Here is a 20,987-nt window from a genome sequence, read left to right as displayed (position 1 = left end):
TGTTCCAAAGACAGGCATGGGTTGATCCTTGTAGTTCACTGGTAGATACTGTATCAAGGTACTGAGTGCCCATATAAAGTCTTTCAATATGTTAGTGGAGTGATCAACTTAAGTGCTCCAAAACAAGCGAGGCAGCTGGAATTGAAGGTTTTTCAATTTGGGCCCTTACTGGAGCAGGTACTGTGGGAGCATCCTGTAGCCCATGTGAAGCTTGTATTATTAAGAAAGACATTTAGAATTTAAAAAGGGTTGGAAGGCTACAGCAGTTTTGTTTTTTAATAATACTTATTTTATGCATTGGAGTCTGGCTTTTTTCTTTTGCCATATACATTTAGTAATATTCCTGTCAAGTGTTTTACAGACATTTTGTGATAGTAGCAAGGGAAATATGCTTGTGATGAAACTGGCTTGTGAGTCAATCATCATTTTAACACTTTCTAATCTACCCCACCAGGCAATAAATTGGGTTGACCACGTACCTAGCTATTTTGCAAATAGGATTTTCTCAACAGCAGGGAGCAAATAAAAAACTACGGACTTGTGCCCATTAAATTACAACTATTCCAGATATAAATCTTCTTGAAGTAATGCTGGAATAGGAGACCATTCTTTGGAAGGATTCGGCGCTAGTCCATGTGAGGGCCTCTAATGAACTGGCACCCATTTCGGGATTAGCAGACCTTAATGTCACAGTTGACTGCCATATTACTGGGGCATTTCACTGAAGCCTGATATAGCCTTTTGGGCTTGAAAATCCTGAGAAACTGCCACCAGGATAGGTGGATGCTGTCTAATATATAGCACCTCTCCATGATCCAAATGGTTCAGAGAGCGAACAAGCTGTTTGGAGCTGGGGGCCTGAGGATCTTCTCACATCAACTGGATGTGTTTCAGTCCCGAATAGACTTAGTCTGTCCTGCAAAAAAACACTTAACCGGGGACCAGCAAACATGCATTGTTGCGGTCTCAACAGTACCCAAATACTTTGCAGGTCATAGAAGCATGCTTGTTAGTGGTTATCGTTTTTAAAAGCCTGTGCCCATCAACAATAACATTTTGTGGTAAAAGGTGAGCGGAGCTTGCCTGGACCCAAGATGGCTTTGTAGCCCAATAGCTAAGTGGAGCCATCGCAATATCCTCTCATAAACCAGCACTGGTGCGTGGTGCGGATATTCTTGACCTGCTTTCCCAGCTCGTCAGCCCCAGAAGATATTGTGAACCTGCTGCGCTGTTTGAGGTGCTCTACGCCCGCTCCTGAGCTGTGCAACGTGGGTTGGCGACTGCGCTCCTGTCTCAGGCCGCAGTCCCTGGTCTGGAGTGCGGAGGGGGCGGAGACTCCGAGGCGCGCATACAAAGGCACTGCTGGCCGGCCGACCTGACCTCTCTCCATACCCATGCGGATTGATGCGGACTCTCGGCATCACCTTGCAGCCCTGCAACAGACCGTACCATGGTGAGGAGCGACATTGAGGGACACGCTTCTGGGTGGCGCGGCCCTGCACCAGGGTCCGTTGCTGCCGCTTAAGGTGGACTGGCACGGAGGTGAGCTCGTCAGTGCTTGGGGTCGTTACAGGTGCTAGATGATCTGGCCCCTAGCTGTGCTCCCAGGACGGCGGAGGAGTGAAGGAGACGGTCCTGGACCCCATTTTGCGTGCACCGCCAGCGCAGCGGCGTGATCCGAGCGGAGTTCCCCGTCTTCATGGCCCACGCTCGACGGAAGGAAGAGGTGGTGTCCTCTGCTTCGGACCAACAGATAATTGGTACATAAGAATAGCGCAGTCAGCGCAGTTAGTTGGACAAGCCGGAGACTCCGGCGCACAACTTGTGAAGCCAATCGATGCTGGGTAGGAAACTGGGTTGATTTCCTGGCCCATGCGGAGTCCTGGGCAAGCAAAAGGGGGCTGCTGAACTGTTCCTGTGGAGGGATAGGAAAGTATTGACTGGCGTGACCAATGGTGTTCGTGTGACACCCTCGGGCATCCATTATGTCGGATGAATTTGCCTCACACACCCAGAAGGGTGTCATGCTTCATCATCGGCGTATGCTCCTCGTCGGGGAGGCGGTGCAATCCCCAACGGGCTCACCTCAAAGAGGGGCGCTTTGGCGGAGATCTTTTTATCCGACGGCCTTTTGATGAGGTGGGGGTATGTGGGCAGGATGGTATAGTGATGTGCTAGGGAGGTTAAAATGTAGCAAGGGGTACCGGAATTCACTTTATTCTGGGGGTCCCCTGGCTGCAATTAAAAGGTGGGGCTAGCTCGCTAGGTGTCAACAGGTCAATGCAAGTGATCCTAGAGGAGACTAGAAGTGAAGGTGGTCGACATGTTTCTCGCACAGTGTCTAGTTACACGCGATTCATCAGGACCTTAATAAAAGTGAAAAAAGGGGGGGGAGGAACATTAATAACATGCTAGTGTCATGTATGTGGTGTATGTTACCTCTGTGGATTCTCCTATGCCTATACATAGAGAAAAATAAGGAAACAAAGGTTAAAGCATAATTTCATTAAACCAACATAAGTCACATTATTGCCAGGTCATAGAAAAAGTGGTGGCATGCTGGCGGTGTTGTGAACTGGAGTGCACAACTACTGCATACCTGTATACGTGGAGCGTGCAAAGTGCTTTGTTGAGTGCACACATAGCCACTGTATATGTGAATAAAACTATGGTGTGAAGGAGTGATGTTTAAAAACAAGAATTTAAAATGCAGCAAAACTGGGAGCGTTGAGACTCCCATCTATTGACATTTAATCAGCAATTCTGTTGGTGGGGGCACCAGGTGAGGCTTACTATGGCTAAGCAACAACCAGAAAGATAAACATCCATACACCTCACTCACGGTGTGACTGTTATAAGCGCTGTAGTGATACAGCACATGTGCCCTTCTTACCTAATGGTTAAGGATTAGTTGCCACATGAGGGATCGGCGGGGTCGAACAACAGGGATGAGCCCATTAAGTGTAGCTGAAAGGAAGTCGGGGGAGAGAGAGCACAAAGGTAGCGCCTCAGGGTTAATAGAACAAACACTTAGATGTGTTTGTTGAGCGTGGTAATAGCGCCCCCTCTCTCCTGCTTCAGGCTCCAGGCTAAGCCACTCACCTCCAATCGCCAGTGTCCGTGTGGGGAGACCTACCCATGTCCGCCGAGCTCGAGTAGATAAGGGAGCTCGGCGGTCAGTGTATTTTATCCCGGTTACCGAACGCGCTATCAGGGACGTGACGCCGCCTACTCTGTGGGGTCACGTGATACTACCCTGTAATCTGGCGGCCATCTTGTAATGGTCAAGGGGCGCGCTGGAGCGCTGGCTACTCGGGTTAGTTGTCCCCTGTGGTTTAATGATGAAGGGCCAAGGTATAGGGGGTTCGTAGAACTATAAGGATTGAGAGCGGCCCCGTGAGTGTTAGACACCGGGTGCCCTCCTCTGTAGGGTCCCGTGATACCACCCTGTAATCTGGCGGCCATCTTAGAATGGTCAATGGGTGCGCTGGAGCGCTGGCTACTAGGGTTAGTTATCCCCTATGATCAATAGTGAGGGGCCAAGGTGTAGGGGGTTCGTGGCACTATGGAGATTGAGAGCAGCCCCGTGAGTGTTGGAAACGGGGTGACCTGCGTTTATATGTACGGCCTTCAATTTCTTCGGCTGCCCCGGTGTCTGTTCCATGAGCGGCGGCCATGTTATGGTGGGCAAGTTGCTCTTTTGGAAGACAACCACATAAAAACGGAGTGTAGAGGACCTTTGCTTCATCGTGTGGATAATCGTTTATCCAATAACCCCGATGTCAGTTCCAAAGGTGGGGGCCATATTAAGGAGGGCAAGTGGCTCATTGTTGGGAGAACACAGACGGGGGAGAGTGGTATAAGGGCCATTTGTTGACCTACAAGTTGGGTGGACCCTGGTGTGAGGGAAGAATGGAACAACCGTTAGAGTGTGGTCAGGACCCAAGAGTGGTGTTATAACAGCATAAGGAAGTAGGGTAGAGTGTCACCTCTCCTCTTGATGTATACTCCAGTTAGGTGTATCAACAGCCGTCAGTGATAGTATGTGTATATATATGAGCACTGGCTGGTCTACAGTGAGTGCCATGGAATTTCTTCGTTAAGACCCTGTTTATCTGTAGAAAGTCGGTGTACCCATCTCTGTTCCTTCCGGAAGAGGGCATTTTTCGGGCAGTGTGGGCTGGATTCTAGCACTATCCACTTCATAGAGTCTTCATTGTGATTAGAGTCCACATAGTGTTTGCACATTTTAGTGTGGATCTTCTTGCAGCGGAAATTGCTGCGGTGCTCGATAATGCGGGTTTTGACTGGGCGGGTCGTCATCCCGATATATTTCATGCCACAAGGACACGTGAGCATGTATATGCAGTTTGGTGTATTGCAATTAGTGTGGTGTCTGAGCTCCCATATAAAAGTATCCGATAGTTGTATGGTCTTCAATGTCATGGTGTATTTGCATACCCCACACATGCCGCAAGGGTAGTGGCCCGTCACTGGGGGTAGATGCCACAAGGTTTGTTGGGTGTTTTTCCTGATCTTTTTTGGCCTGGTGCTGATAAGAATATCCTTCAGGTTTTGTGACCTCTTAAAGGCAAACCTAGGTTCATCCAGGACCAAATCTCCTGTGTTGAGAATACCCCAGTGGTGTTTGATCGTATTCCTGATTTGGTTGGATAATGGGGTGAAGGTGGTCACACAGGTGATCGGTTGATCTTCAACCGGGACTTTTTCCTGGCGGTCAAGAAGTGCCTCCCGGTTATTGTTTCTGGCCCGTTTTCTTGCTCTTAGAACCTCACTTTTAGGATAACCTCTGTCAAGTAGGTTCCTTGAGAGAATGGAGGATTCCTTCTTATAGTCCGAGACAGCACTACAATTGCGCCTTATCCGCAGAAATTGGCCAAAAGGCAGATTGGTGCGTAAGGCCTTGGGATGGTGGCTCTTGTAGTGTAGGAGGCTATTGCGGTCTGTGGGTTTTCTGTACATCGTTGTACTTACAACGCCTCCTTCAAGTTTGATTGTTAAGTCTAGGAAGGCGATCTCATTAGGTGAGGAGACCATGGTGAAGTGTAAGTGAGGGTTCAATGTGTTGATCCACTCAAGAAAAGCTAAATGAGAAGTGGAGGGGCCCTTCCACAAGATCAGGATGTCATCTATAAAGCGTCGCCACATTTTGATGTTATCCCTGAAAGGGTTGGACTCATGGTGTATGTGTAGACCCTCAAATTTAGCCATATACAGACAGGCCACCGAAGGGGCAAAGGTACTGCCCATAGATGTACCTTGGGTCTGATGATAGTACTTGCCACTGTATTCGAAATAATTTTCGGTCAGGGCTAGAGTGGCGCATTCCATAACAAAGGTCTGTGGCGTGTTGGAGTCCCAAGTTTCTAGGCCCAGTTTTTCCTCAATTACCTCTAGAGTGGCCCTCTGCGGGATGTTAGTGTAGAGGGCTTCCACATCTAGGGTAATCAAGAAGTCAGTCTCACCTATGTCCTGTATGGTGTCCAGGATTCGTAGTACATCCGTGGTGTCTTGGATGTATGAGGGAATGTTTTTCACAAGTGGTTGTAGGAAGTGGTCACAGAATTGGGAGAGTGGCTCCAGAACGGAGTCTATCCCTGAGACAATTGGTCTCCCTGGTACTGGTCTGGCTGCTTTGTGGATCTTGGGCAGTATATAAAAATATGGTACCCGTGGGTCCTTCTTTATCAGAAAATCAGCCTCTTTTCTGGTGATCCATTGTTCACATTCCGCGCTTGTGACCAAGCCAGTAATCGTGGTCTGGAGGCGTATAGTTGGATCAGTAGGGATGGGTGTATAGTACCTCTGGTCGCTAAGTTGTCTGGTACATTCTGTCTCATAGTCCACAGTATTCATTAGGACAGTGGCACCCCCTTTGTCCGCCTGTTTAATGGTAATCATCGGGTCATCAGCCAGTGATTTCAATATAGCCATCTTATTCTTGGAGATGTTGGAGTGTGGTATTTGCAGATCTAATTTCTTGATGTCTTTAAGTACAGCTTGTTCGAAAGTCAGTACTTCATTGGGGACCATTCCATTATTGGGTGTGAAGGTAGAAGGATTACGTAGTCCTGAATCATCATTAGGTTCACAGGGCTTCCCTTCAAAAAACGTTTTCAACCTTATTTTCCTGAAGAACGATTTGAGTTCCCTGGTCTGTTGGAATGAGTCTATTTTGGGGGTGGGTACAAAGCCCAGACCTTTCTGAAGGACTTCTTCCTCTCTGTCTGTGAGGGGACGATCAGATAAATTGACCACCAGGCTTATTTTGGTCCTGATCGGGTCGTGGTCCTCGTGTCCATCCCTTGGGGGCGTGAGTCTTCCCATTGGACTTTCTTTTCTGGAAAGTTCCCTCTTTTTCGCCCTCGCCCTCTGCCCCAACCTCTGCCTAAAAAAGGAGGGTGTGTAGGGTTTTGGGGGGGATAGAATGGAGGGTAATGTGGCGCAAACGGTGGTTGGAAGTGGGGGAATTGTGGGTATTGCCACATAGGGGGTCCTGTTGGTTGTCCCTGGTTAGGGTAATTAGAATAGTTATGTTGGCCCCTACCCCTTCCTCTTTTAGCCCTGGGGGGCATCTGCGCAGGATTATTTTCCCCACTACTGTCAGAACCACTGTTAGAACCCCTTCTCGAGGAATTTGCGCTAGTCTGAATTGTAGCTCGTGCCGGGGGGGACATAGTCATCCCTTAGATAGGGATAGACTTTCTCTTTTGAGAATTTGTTTATGTCCTTTTGTAATTTAGCTACCTTCTGGTTCATGAGGTATTCTTTGTGCTCCGTCATTTCTTTATTTAATTCGGCCAATTTTGTTTTGAAGCCCGGGTTTTGTACCACACTCTTAAGGGCGGCCTCTGCTGCTTGGATCTTGACTAGAAGGGCATCTGCTAGTCGTTTAGCTGTATTTACAATGAGAATTAGAAGGTCATGGGTGCATTTCCATGATACCTGTGACCATTCAACTTTAAAGACTCCGTCCTGCAACTCCTATGCCGCCCAAGCAGTGGGGCCTCCCTTCTGACACCTGTTTCTGCCCTCAGTGGCAGGCAGGTCCTGATTAAGTGATACCAGCTTCATCAACTCGCCTTCTAACCTCAGAATTGTGTACCACGGAGTATGCTTTATTGAGTCACTGGATATACTGTGGTACTCTCTAGGTGAGAGTCCTTCGTGGGACGACAGGAGTGCTGCTGGGACCTATCTCTCTAGATTAAAGCTGAAAACATCTTGGCTGGTGCTCCATAACGTATAGCTGCGACTATATCGCCGCCCCATTGTGAGGAAAAGCTTTCCTAACCTGCACGAGTAAGCAAAGTTACTGCGGTTACTGGCATCCCGGCCATGATGGGTAGAGTGGACAAATCGCAACCTAAGCTTACCTTTGACCAGGGAAAGTCAAGAGGGAGGGAAGAAGTCCTTTACAAAGGTGACAATGCGCACGACACACCGCAAACCACGCCAGTTGCAGGTATCCACGGCCTAATAGAAGCTATGGAAAAGAACTTGCAGAACAGTCTCTTGGTCCTGGGAAACAAACTGGACTCCCTAGAATAGATAGAATGACAGAAAGGATGGATAAGCAGGTGGAGAGCAGATGGAGAGACTTGATATGACCGAACGTCGGATCACGGAGGTCAAAGAAGCGCAGACAGACCTAGACTCGGAATAGAAGCAAATGGGGAAGGCGTTGTAGGCCCTGCACGACAAGGCAGAAGACCTGGAAGCGCGGTCCTGATGCAGCAATCTCCGCATCGTGGGCCTGCCGGAGAAGACTCAGGTTGGAAACATGGAACTCTTAGTTGAAAAACTCCTGGTAACATTGCTGGGAAGCGAGACTTTCTCCCCCATGTTCGTGGTGAAACGTGCACACCGCTCCCTGGTGCGCCCCTGTGGGCCATCATTGCCAAATTGTTGAACTACAGAGATAGAGACACAGCATTAAAAGTTGCTTGAGAGAAACAAAATCTGCAGCACGAGGGGTCGACGATTTCATTGTTTCCGGACTTCACAACCTGTGTGCAGGAGGCACGCCGACAATTTCCACCACTGAAAAAACGACTACAGAACCAGAACGTGGACTATGCAATGTTATACTCAGCAAGACTCTGTGTTAACTATCAGGGTAAATCGCAGATTTTCACAGACCCCAAGACGCTGCAAAAAGCCCTGAAGGAATGGTCCAGGGACAAGCGACCGGAATCAGGACAGAGCACCTCGGAAGAAGTGACAGGAGGCTGTCTTGATGAACAGGACTAAGAACTGAGTTGCGAACGATTCAGCTAAGATAGTGGTTGGTGAGAATGATCAAGCGAGTCCAATAATATTGACTGGTAATAGGATACTGGTGGTTGGCTTGATTTGCAGTGGTGGGGCGGGTTATGTTGTATTTTTGGGGGCTAGTCCCAGGTATTACACGCAGAATGTACCAACACTGCATCAGCACATGGGCCTTAGCTACCCAGGATGGTTCTGAAAGGGACGGGGCTGATGCAGTGTTATCATTGTACAATGCACCGCAAATATGCAGGATCAGATGGCTGTGGGAGCTCATTGCCTAACCTAGCCAGATTCTTACAAACAACCTATCTGGCAACCTCGGCATATGCGTGTAGCACACTATTGGGGATTTGTTCGGATTGTTTTTTGATTTTATGTTGGGTGGGGGGAGGATCGTCCATGTGTGCACTGTTGGGGGATGCATGCCGTGGGTGTTGGGGGGGGATGAGGGGGGGAGATGTTACAGAGACCAAAGCAGACTGATTTTCAATGTATTGTTAGGATTGCTCTCACACGCAGTGGCAGCAGGGCACAACACACAGTCATGCATGTCCACATGGAGGCGACATTATGCATTACTCCCAGAGTTCCGTTCATTACCTAGATGCCTGTACAATCGCGCAAGTTAAAAATCCTAACCTGGATTGTCAGGGGTCTTATTGACCATAGGAAACTGCGGAAAGTTATAGCCTTCCTCACTAGTGTTATAGATCTGGCTCTCCTTCAGGAATCTCACTTGTCCCCGCACAATGCCCTCTTACAACGTGGGGGGTTTCGGAGTAACACACATGCGGCACGGTTTACTTTGCATGCACGAGGAGTACTGACATGGGTGAATCCTAATCCGATCTTCGAATCTAAGCACTAGAGACAGACCCTGTGGGGCGTTTTGCTATCTAGCGTTGCAGTGGGAAGGGTTTGGGTTGACTATTAACACTTATTGCCCTAATTTTGATAACCCTGCTTTTTTCACAAAATTACTGGAAGGCATGTGCCAGCATGGCGCAGGTGCTTTTCTCTGGGGAGGGGATTTTAATTGTGTATTGGACCCCACTGTAGACAGATCAGGTGGCCCACCCAGACGCCCAACAGCCGCCTGCCGGTCCATACAGTCAATTATTACCCAATTGGATCTGTGCGATGTGTGGCGCTCACGCTCACAGGGCCCGGGAGGTTACACACACTATTCAGCCTATTATAATCTTCACACTAGGATTGACAACTTATGTATTTCGAGGGATTGGTTTACAAGGATTCATGATTTTGCAGTCCTTCCCCGCACACTCTCGGCGCACGCTACAATAAAGATTGACTTGGACACCCCACAGACAGTCATACCGCCCTTCACTTGGAGATTTCCCCCGTATTCCTTATTAGACCCCGTATTTAAGGTGGAATTGGCCGAAAATATTTGATACTATTGTTGGAACAGTAGACTCTTTCGCCACGGTGTGGGAAACCTTCAAGGTGTACATTCGTGGCATTGCCAATGCCACTCTGGTGTTCTCCGCACTGTCCGACAGCACCTATCGGACCTCGAATCTGACTTAGCCAACCTAGAGCACCAATTATTAATGCGGCAGGCGAAGATAACAATCAAGAATTACATTACACTCTGGAAGAGTATAACATAACGGCAGACACTGAACTGCAACACCTGGGCAAATAAGTGACGGCTCGCATATATGGTTAGGGGGATCGCCCGGGGTCAGTACTAGCTTCCCTGCTCAAAACCAGACGGGAAAAATCCACGTTACATAGTGCTGAGGGTGTACCCCTAACAGAACCTCTTGACATAGCCAATTGATTCAAGCAATACTTTGCATCTCTCTAAAGCTCGGAGGACGGGTGTGACGAAGAAGTGATATTGGATTACCTCACTCATATTAAATTGCCCTGGTTGTTAAATGGGCACAGGGAATATCTCATGTGCACACCAGAAGCAGAAGAAATAACTGCTGCCCTGGCTGGAATTGAATCTAATAGCACTCCCGGGATAATTCATGACGCATGTGATGACGAGAATGGGGCTAGGGAGTGTCTTTTTGCAAATGATGGGTGTACTTTACAACTCACCTACAGCCAGAATAAAAATTGGTGACTTGGACACTTACCCAATCTTTAGCACCAGAGGCACGAGTGCCCTCTCTCCCCACTGTTATATGCCTTGATCGCCGAGCCCTTTGCATGTGGGATGCGGGAATATCATAGTCACAGTGGCATACCATTTCCATGTATGCGAATGATACCTTACTATATGTCAGAAACCCAGAGCAGAATCTGTCGACGGTGCTGCGCGAAGGTATCCTGTTTGGGACTCGGTCAGGCCTCAAAGTGAAATGGAATAAATCACACATTTTTCTGCTCACGGCAGAGACAGTTCAATTCACTCCTAACTACCCCCTGATTTCGACAACAGACCCAGTTAGGTATTTGGGTATCAAAGTACATACTGACACAGAGGTGGTCTTTAACCCCTTCAGTGCTAATGACAAGGGTAACTCGTCATGGAGTTTCCATTGATTTCAATGGAAATTCAATGGGAATCAAAAAATATGCTTAGCATCCAAGTGGTTAAAGATAACTAAGGGACAGCAATATCCAAACTTGAAGATGATGTGGATAAGTGGATACAGTCACCACTATCCCTTGTGGGTAGAATCTCTATAAAGAAAGTGGTGGTATTACCGCGGTTTCTATTCTTATTCAATAACATCCCTATCGTCCTCCCGAGTTCTTTCTTTCGGATGCTAACATCTCTAATGGTGCGGTTAGCCTGGGCTGGGAAATACGCTGGAGTCAAGTGGGATATACTCACACTCCTATGTAGCCTGGGGGGACGGAGTGTGCCGGATCTAGACCTTTATTATAGAGCAGCACAGAGTGCTCATGCCCATTACTGGATACATGGCCCTGCAGATGCTCCACATTACAGGATAGAGAAGGTGGTGGCTGCCCCGACTGAACTCCCGGCGTTTCAGTTTAGGACTCATGATCGTAGAATCGAGATACTTGACACCGTTAATGCGACGACACACACCTGGCATCACCTTTTGAAACTACAAGCAGGTGCAATATTGTATTCCCCCGGAATCACCGCTTGCCTGGTGTGACTGGTTGCCTCCGTGCAGAGATAAAGGAGCAGTTAGAGCTCTGAATGCTATCAACATACAGACGATAGGAGAGTTGTTTGATGAAGTTAAAGCTATTTCATGGCAGGACGTTAGCCTAGAGGGACAAATGACAACTACACTGACGCAGTTTCAATTTCACAGGGTGAGACTCTCTCTGAGACTTACTGGGTCCTGATTTAGAAGAACCACCTGCGGTTGTTCCACTTACATATGTGATTAAAGTTTTCTCGCTGGTGCGTATTGTCTCAAGAATTTATACAATAGTGCAGGGCTATAGAGCCAATCACTATACCATGGCCCGGCTAGCTTGGCAGACAGATCTGAATCGCGCAATCGACGACAAAACTTGGAAGTATTGCTGCGAGAATACGAAGCGTATCTCGTTAAGTGGGCGTCACAGTTTAATACACTTCAAATTTTTAAATCGAGTATATTATACTCCAGAGAGACTCTACAGATATGGGTTACGTGACTCAGCGGAATGTGAACGCTGTGGATCGGACCCGGCAGATCTTTATCACCTGGCCTTGCTATGTCCTAGGATAGAGACCTTCTTGAAATAGATTTTTAAAACACTTGGCAAAGTAATTGATTCTCCACTTGATCCAGGCCGTATGCTCGCCCGACTGGGGTACTCCAAACATTTATCTAAGGGGATACGGCGTCTAGTAGACATGGGGCTTCTTATGGCACGACGAAGGGTAGCGATTTGCTGGTCCCGAGGCACGACCCCACCCTGAAGAGATGCATGCATGATATGACATATGGTAGCACACACACTGAACAGTATAGCGAGTTATTACTGCCCCGTAATAGACCAACAAATTTCCGGGGGCTTTACCAAACTTATTTACTTACCAAGACAAACGACGCAGATAGTGCCAATACCCCTGCAAGAACTTTGGCTCGGGGTGGGATTGTGTATGGGACCTGGCTTCGAGGTACGCTGTTGATACTGCTGATTCAGTTGTAGATTTATGGGGGAGGGGGGGGACAGGAGGTGGAAGGGGGTACATTGAAATGTAATGTAAATTCTTTTTGCTGCGTTCTGTTTAGTGATTATAATTGATATGCTGCATCATAGGCTGCTGGAACTGTGGCAAACTGTATCTGATACCTGAAACTGCAAGAATGCTATGTCTCGGTTTAATTTTGTATTTTCAATAAAACATTAATTAAAAAAATAAGTGTAAAAAAAAGAAAGGTTAAAATATTACTTATGAACAAATTTCTGCTCTAGGTCTCACAATTTGACTCAATATCTACACTCCGGAGTATTATTCGAATGTTGGATCATGTCTGTTGTCCTTTCGGCTTGGTCCTATGGAGGCAACTCTACTCATTGTGTGAGCTTACACAGTCTGTACCTCTCTTGGTTATGTTGTTGTTGGCTTTTCTTGTTCTTCCTTCCGATCACCGGTAAAGCGCTCTGATACCCTCACGGGTCATGTTTGCGCTATATAAAACTTTATAAATAAATAAATAGTGAAGGATTCCTGTCCCCTAGAGAAATTCCTTGCTGATATTGTAGTTTTTTTTAGTCCCGATCAATCGATAGGAACCTTGATGCTTTAGTTGCAAAAAATAGGCAAAGCCTCTCTTAAAATGTTTTGCTGTAACAAGAGATCATTTGACGCAAGCTGAAAAAGAAATGCACCTCTATAGGCAAGCCTGGGAGAAATTGACAAATCAGTCTCCCACCACCAAATCACTTGCATTGCAAAATAATAGATCCAAGCAATAAGACGCAAGATAAGATCTACTAGAATGATCAGTCTTCCCATTCCCCTTTATGGGCAATGTAAAAGAGAGACTAGGTCAATCTAGAAATTCTCATATACTGTCAACTGTAATGGAACTAACCTTGGAAGTGGTTTGAGTTGAAAAGTGGGCAAACACTAATGTGCAGTCTAAATCAATATTAATGCACATTGTAACTTTTTTCTAATTAGCACAAATGATTCTGTATTTATAATTCTTTAATTAGTAGCACTTTGAATACAAAGCATGAATCAGTGTGTGAACATTACTGATTTACTGGTGTTTAAAATAAAAATCAAAAGAATTATGCCTTACTTTGGATCATTATCTAAAATAAATTACATATATTGAATTTTCCTTGATTAGAAAAAAGTTGTGGTCCCTCCACCCAGCCTCATTAAGAGGTTAGATTAAGGATAGTAAATGGAATTTCCTCAACCAAATTAATTACAATATGGATTTCAGATTTAAAGTGGTACAACCCCTTACCTTTTTCTAAGAAAACTTGCCTTTTTCCGTTTTGTAGAACTTAAGAAGAATAAAAAATGTATTACATGTATTTTGTATAGTTTTCGCAGTTCACCATAGAAACATTACGGAAATTATTTTAGATGGCAGGTAAACATCCGGGGGCTATTTAAGTTGTTTAACTAGCATCAAATTCTATACTGACTTTGTTTATACTCATGAACTTACACATGAACACTGTTGAAGATGAGCTCTGTCCACTAATATTTAACAAGGAGAACCAGGTATTCCAGCATTTTCGACTGACAACTCCCAGAATCTTAGCAAATCACTTCTTATTCCGGTATGCAGTCAAATACCTACTTACATATATGTATATGCTGTAATTCGAAAGCACAAATGTTTCCCATTGGCCCCTCATAACAATTAATGAACCCTTCAGACTAGTATTTATTATATTTAAAACAATTGTACAACTCAAAGGAAAAAAAACACTATGCATTTCACCAGAAGGATGAGACATACGTGGTGGATACATCATGATTGAATTACACAGTTTCATTCATCAGTGCATTTCAGTTCATTATACCTATGCTTTATACATAGCATTAAAAACAAGACATACTTTGAACATGGCTCCTCTTCTAGTTAGTTGCCCATACTCGTCTCAAAGTCGTATTACTAAATGACAACAAACTCTTCAGTTTGCAAGAAATTCACTGGAAAATTAATTTCTGGGCAACCACTTATAGCAAGAAAATCATTCTGATTATCTCTGTTTTATGTCTTGGTCACAATTCAGACTATGGGGCAAAGGGAACAATGCTCACAGCTGAGCAGAGGATGTATCACAGATTGCAGTGGAAGGAGTTTAATGTCTGATAAGCTAAATAATCTTTGTTTACAAATCTTACTCAGTGAAACAAGATCACAGACCATAACATATATTTGCTAGGTGAACCCTTGTAGGATCAATAGAAAACTGGAAGCAGTATGCAACCATACCAAATGAGGCGTCAACCCAACTGCTCATGAAAGAAGAATCCAAAGCTTGTGCTTAAAAAAGACCTTGGTACTGGTAAATCTAAGAAGTGTCTAACTTTTAATGTCAGCATAAAAAGTGAATCGTCCAGGGGGATAAGATTAGTAGGTGGTACCTACAGTGCCAAACCTTCCCCTACGCAAACTGTTAACGAAGTTGTCACTCAGGTACAGACTCATCATTTGATAGTAGAAAGGAGCTACAATACATACACTCACTGCTTTAGTTTTACATAGGAATACAGCCCAAGTTTTAACAGATCCATTAGAACTTCTCAGCCAAAACACCAGGTATACTATACAGTACCCAGATGCATAATTAATTGTTTTTTTTTTTTTAATACTCAGTGGCTGAACTGATCGATGTTTACCTAATCACCTGGTGTGCAGCATCATAGCTAATAATTAACCTGAAGAAAAGACAGGCTTGAAACACGACTGCTCGCACATTGTCGAGTTGTTTGAAAATACATGAGGTTCCAGAATGTTCATGAAGAAAATGTGCTCTTCCACATGCTAAGCTTATATGCTCTTAATTTTTCACTAACCCCCGGTCAAAATATCAAGTAGCTTATTAGGTCTCGCCTATCCCATTCCGCAAGGAATGGACAGTCGAGAATTATAGTAGGCAAAATAATTTCTCAAACCATCGGGCGGATTTCAAACAGTTCACGTGAACACAAGCACGCGCATTTCCCCACATCAAAGCCATCAGCCTCCCTCCCACAGGCTTTCCCAGCGTGCGCAGTGCGCGCTGGCCTCAATTCTCCTCCCCCCTAATTGCTTTCACTTTCACGGCCACTTCAAAGGGATCCTTTTCCCGGACGCTTTTTTTTCTTTCTGTTTAGACGTGTGCTGTGTTGAGGGCGCCTTCCACTCCTTAGCTCTGCATTACTGTTTTCACTTTCACGGCCGCCAGGCCGTGTCTCGCATTTCTCCTCTCACCAGTGACATTGTTTTCAAATATGTTACACATGCCGTGCAGCGCTTTGTTTACTACTTTGTTTATTGCGTGTGAGGTAAGCTCTAAATCTTTGATACAAAAGCAGCATGTTTTTGTCCGTTACAGCTTTGTCTGCAATCTGCTTGCTTTTATATTTATTTGGCTTCTTTGAAGACATCGCAAAGTTAATTTTTGATGCCTTCCATGTGTGCCGGTTAGAGCCCAAAGGGGGAGGAGGGCCTGAGGGTGGCTGTTGCTTATGCACAGGGCTGGAAGGTCTTTCTCTCTGTTTAGAGTGGTGCTATGGTTCCGGGTGCAGTCTCTTATGAGACTTACAGTATTTGCCTGGGCATCAACCAAACTCACTTGCATAGGAGTGGTTCTCATAATAGTCCTAAACTCAGCTGCAGTGGATGGAGCCCCTTGCTCTTCCTCCTCATCATCAGCGTCTGATGCAACGGAGTCAATTACTTCGGGGAGGGTGGGCGGGAACATCCAAAGACTTGCACTGAGGGAGTCTGCTTACCTGAAAATATTCAGGCTTCTTCAGCCACTTGTCTCTGCATCCTAATGTCGGCCCATTGCTGATACCAAAGACTCTTTTTACACCAAAGGAAGATGAGATATAAAGCATACTCTGCATCCTTATGCTCTGGGAAGAGGCAAAGCTTGCATTCGCTATGGAGGTCACCCGAGGTATATTTATCATTGCAACAAGGGCAATTTCTTAAGATGGTCTGTTTCAACTCCTACAGCACATGGGCATTCTTTGACTTGGAAGATGGAAGACCAATAGCACAGGGCCTGGAAGGGCACCAGAGGGTTAGGGACCCGAAGTTATGAGACGGTCTTCGAAAGAGAAACTATCAAAATTGATACTGTGTCAGCCTTTCTCGGTGCTGGGAGTAAACAGAAAACCATAAGTACCCGAAGCATAAAAGCAGCATGAATCAAATGTAGGATCCCTGTCAGTCCACGTCTGAACTAGGTGGCGGAGAAAAACAGTCTAAAGAATTGACTCAGTACTCATGCGCATTGTCGGCTAAGGGAGGAGTCACACACTACCTTGTATTTGAAAAATCTCTTAGAACAAAAACAACTTGCAATGTTCGAGCCCAACACTGTTGGAAGGGGTATGTAGATCATGTGTATCTACAGCCACACATGCTACAAATGTTGGTTTATTTTGTATCCGAGAACACCACCTACTATCATTTCAAATGATGTTACACAGAAGCAACATTGTCATTCCTATGTGCTTAAGGATACTGCAAAGTGCAATGGTCCTACCTGTTGAAACCAATATTTGCTTCCATATATGTGGCATATGAAAGACTTTAATGATAACCCTACGATGTTAATGTTAAGTTTCCTCGCCTCCTGTGACCACAGATTATGGTTGCAATGTTTTCCAGAACTACCCCCTGGAACAAAATACTGGAGGATTGTTACTACAACTAACTGATAAAGAGGCTTTAAAATCTGAAGGGAGCAGGCAATGGTTGTCAATGTAAATGGATGGCACTTCTATAAGTAATGCTCAATGTCTGGTGTGTAGAGCCCTTGTGCTCAAACCTCAGTGTCCTAGGGTCGTGTATTCTATTCTACCTGTTAATTGGTGCATGAATTCTTTATGAAAAAAAACAACTCATGTCGATCTGATCATTTAAACCTAACGGACTCTTGGTGTTGAAATTCCTCATCAGAAGTGTATTATTTTTTTACTTGCTCGACTAACATCTTTTAGCAGCCTGCCTCGTAGAGAATAAAGAAAGCGAAGATACACCTCTGTGATAGGGGATGTCTAGGTGTGTTATAAATTATCATACAAATTGTGTTGACCTCTTGTTGTCAGTCTTGGTTTGTATTTTTATGTTTTGTTGAATACAATGGTCTCTGAAGAAGGGACGGTGTCCCGAAATGCATTGGGCATCGAAAAGTGGACACCGCATATCAAGAATTGCTGGATTGTGATGTATGTTATACATCATATTGACATGTATAAGAACATGTAATGTAATTGAAGTGTTGCGTTTAAATATATATTATTTGACATTAACTATTGATGAAATAGAAAATCGCAAAACAATAAGAGTATGGGTGTACCTTGTGAAAAATAAATGTTAAATATCACAGCTGTGCGCAATGGGTTTTAGCTAGTTACTTGAAAATAAGGATTTTTTCAAAATAAACCTTTTGCCAGGCCTGAACCTTCCGTTTTGATACATACAAGTCACCCATAGGGTAGGCTTTAAACAGCCTATAGGGTAGGGTACAATGTACTTAAATCGTTTGATATGTACTTTTAACCTTTACATGTACTGGTAGTGAAGAAATCTTAAAATTGTTTTTTACTACTTCAAGGACTACCTCTCCTATAGGATAACATTAGGTTACCTTATTACATAGTGATAACTCTCAATTGAGAGCAGATGAGAATGTTGAGGTTGGTGTCTAAAGAACTGTAATTTAAAACCCTCTTTAATGGTAAAGTTGGATTTGAAGTCACAATTCTGAAAATGCCACTTTTAGAAAGTTGGCATTTTCTTGCCAAAACCATTTGGTGCCTTTATACTAGATCACGTGACTAGGTGTAGCTAGTAAGGGGTATTCGTGTATTGGGTCTTTGTGTATTGCTCCAAGTGAGACAAAGGAGGAATAGGTGTTGGCAGGATGGGCCATCCCTGACTTTGTAGGGGGGTGGGGCTGTCACCTACCACACTTGCACATCACAAAGACTCTGCCTCAGGCCGCTCATAAACGGTTTCACCCTAGTCTTTTGTGTCCACAGACTAGCTGGGGTCAGGGCAGGGACACAGGAAATTCATAACAACCCTGGGGGTGGAAACCTCTAGAACCTTCTCCTACTTCAAAGCCAGCACCATAACTATTGGAATCCTCTTCCCTTCACCTCTGGATCAGTGGAAGACTCAGAAGGACTGCTGTGCTATTCTGCTGCAAGAAGGACTGCTACTCTGCCGCCTGAGTAAGAAGGACTGGACTTTCATCCTTAACCCAGGACCACCAGAATGAATAAGGGCTATTTGGCTGGCTTCCTGATCAGAAGCTCAGGGACAGAAAAACCTCCAACTCCCTTGAACCCTGCACCTGAACTCATGCTGCTTTGAGTCCTAACTCCCCAAGTGGTACTGTCCAGTCCTGGATCTTTGGAAGTGGGGATCAAGGTGCCATGCCAGCCCAGCTGTGGTCTTCATCAAATCTGACGTTAAGCCACGCAAATCATCGCCACACAGCAACAAGCTTCACTGGAATAGACGCTGAGTGACAAGAAGCACCACAGAACCTCGCCTACCAGCTGCCAGCCTCAACGGAATCGACGTAGAGTGAGGCAAAGCCTTGCCGCCCGGCTTCCTGACTATCAGAACAGATGCAAAGCATCACTGCACAACTTAATTGGAACCAACACATAGCGCTGAAACCCGACATAGGATCTTGCATCTTCTTGAAACCGACACCGGACGACGCAAAGCCTCACAAAGCTATGTTGCACAGAAGGATTTAAGGTACTTTGTTCAGTGGGCCTAACTGGTTCCCTGTTGTTGGCCTGTGCACCATCGCGGTTACATTTATCACAACTGTGAGTTGCACCACCAAACTCAAATTCCACAAATGATTGGGTCCATCCAATGTTGTTGATGTTAACTATCTTTATTATTCATTTATGATGAAGAAACAGCTGCTTGGCTGTACCCTGTAACCCTGGTCGTGAAGACTGCTCTTTAGAGACAGCAGGAGCGGTGGTGTTGCACACCATTGGAGCATAATACTCCAAGCATTTGAACTTCTTGTGGTTATGTTTGTGGAGAGTTCTGTATCTTCCTTCAGGGGGAGGTGTGTCACATACACACAGTGGTGTGTATGTATCGTCTCGCTGTTTCATTTCTCTACTGCACCATAGCAGTTGGCATTAACGTGTGACTTTGTCCAAGTCCGGCGGGACCAGGTAACCGTAGTTGGCGCTTTATACTTTTATGCTGTGTTTTTACTTAAATTGCATATCTCCAGTTCTAGTAATTGGATTTTTATTGTTTTGGTCACAAATGATGAATTCAAATGTACATTTTTTTTCTAAATTGTTGTTGGATGTTTCTTGGGTTGTGTTTTCACTTTTTTACTATTTGAAGTGGTCCATAAACACTTTACATAGTGCTTCAAAGTTAGGCCTGACTGCTTTTGTGCCAAGCTACCAAAGGGATGAGCACAGGTAAATTTGGGGTTTGCTTGTTTTTCACTCTGGCAAGAATTGTGGTTGCCGCTTGAGTAGGGTTCCACCTCGACCAGTAACCTAATTTCCTACAACTGTACACTGCAGGTTAGCACATTCACCAATTTCTGTTGGGCGGCTACAGGACCTGTGTAGCTACCTCAACTCTCCAACACAGAGTGATGCACAAAGCTGCCAACACAACAGTCTCGCTCGTTCTGCAGCCCCCAGAAAGAATGCTTTATCCCTTTGACTTCTGCTCCAACGCCAACCACTCTACTCCCACTCCTACTCACCCTTATTCTCCACCTCATATACAGCCTTGGCAGACACCTGTGACTTTCTTGGAATGTGTTCTCTTAGAAAAAAGACAATTCCAATATGACCATTGTGGCATGTGTCCTGGTGGCATAAGCAATCTATTCGCAGACTCCTGAATGTTTAGATTACTTACTCACAATCAGCTTTACTAAGATTCTACATGCCTTATCCCATTACTAACTGCAATTCTGAGGCCCTTCCTCGTTTTAGGCACTTTGTATCAAGCAGCCTTTCATTTATTTAATTTAAATCGCACTGTTCCTTTTCCAACTTAAGGAAGCACAAGTACAACTCATACCGTTGTAAAAAGCACTGCAACTAAAAACCAGTAGGGTGGGTTGGTGGGAACGCGATTAATAGGATAATGATGAAGAGGAATGAATCAGAACTGTTCCCTTGAGAACACCCTCAGTAGATTCTCGTGAATAGGGGCAGGCCAAAACTACCTCTGCTTCTTCTCTCTTGATATATGCTAGAAGATGAGGAATTATAGCAATGGGAGAGTAAGTAAACAACTGAGTGACTGGTCACTGACAGTTCAAAGAATCGACCGCGAGGATTGGGAGTCCTGTACCCTTGCAAATCACTTAGACAGAAGAGCACTGTAGCTGTTTGCAAAGAGATCCACATTTGGGCAGCTGAATATTTGACACATTTCTCAGAAACTCAGAAAAGAAAGGCTGAGATTCTTTGATGATAGGAATATCCTGCACAATGGATCCACCCATTGATTCTCCTTCCCCCTTATATGAATAACTAAAGGAAAGCAGATGTGTTTCTGCCCAACTGCAAGTTACAC

The 20,987-nt window shown here is 45.1% G+C and overlaps 1 protein-coding gene across 4 annotated transcripts in view; it reads right to left on the bottom strand.

Moving 5' to 3' along the window:
• Positions 1 to 20,987, bottom strand: part of PACSIN2 (protein kinase C and casein kinase substrate in neurons 2) — a 581,107-nt gene that overhangs the window by 49,081 nt on the left and 511,039 nt on the right. For 3 of the 4 annotated variants that reach the window (XM_078673888.1, XM_078673889.1, XM_078673890.1), the window contains exon 9: positions 13,680 to 13,718. The exons of the other annotated variant lie outside the window; for it this stretch is intronic. In XM_078673888.1, the coding sequence (XP_078530014.1) occupies positions 13,680 to 13,718 (39 nt within the window). The remainder of the gene's footprint in view (positions 1 to 13,679; positions 13,719 to 20,987) is intronic. 4 annotated transcript variants of the gene reach the window in all.

This window comes from Lissotriton helveticus, chromosome 1_1 (genome assembly GCF_964261635.1).
Source record: "Lissotriton helveticus chromosome 1_1, aLisHel1.1, whole genome shotgun sequence".
In the NCBI taxonomy this organism is placed as follows: domain Eukaryota; kingdom Metazoa; phylum Chordata; class Amphibia; order Caudata; family Salamandridae; genus Lissotriton; species Lissotriton helveticus.
Note: the sequence above shows the minus strand (reverse complement) of the source record. Positions and strands in the feature narration are given on the sequence as shown.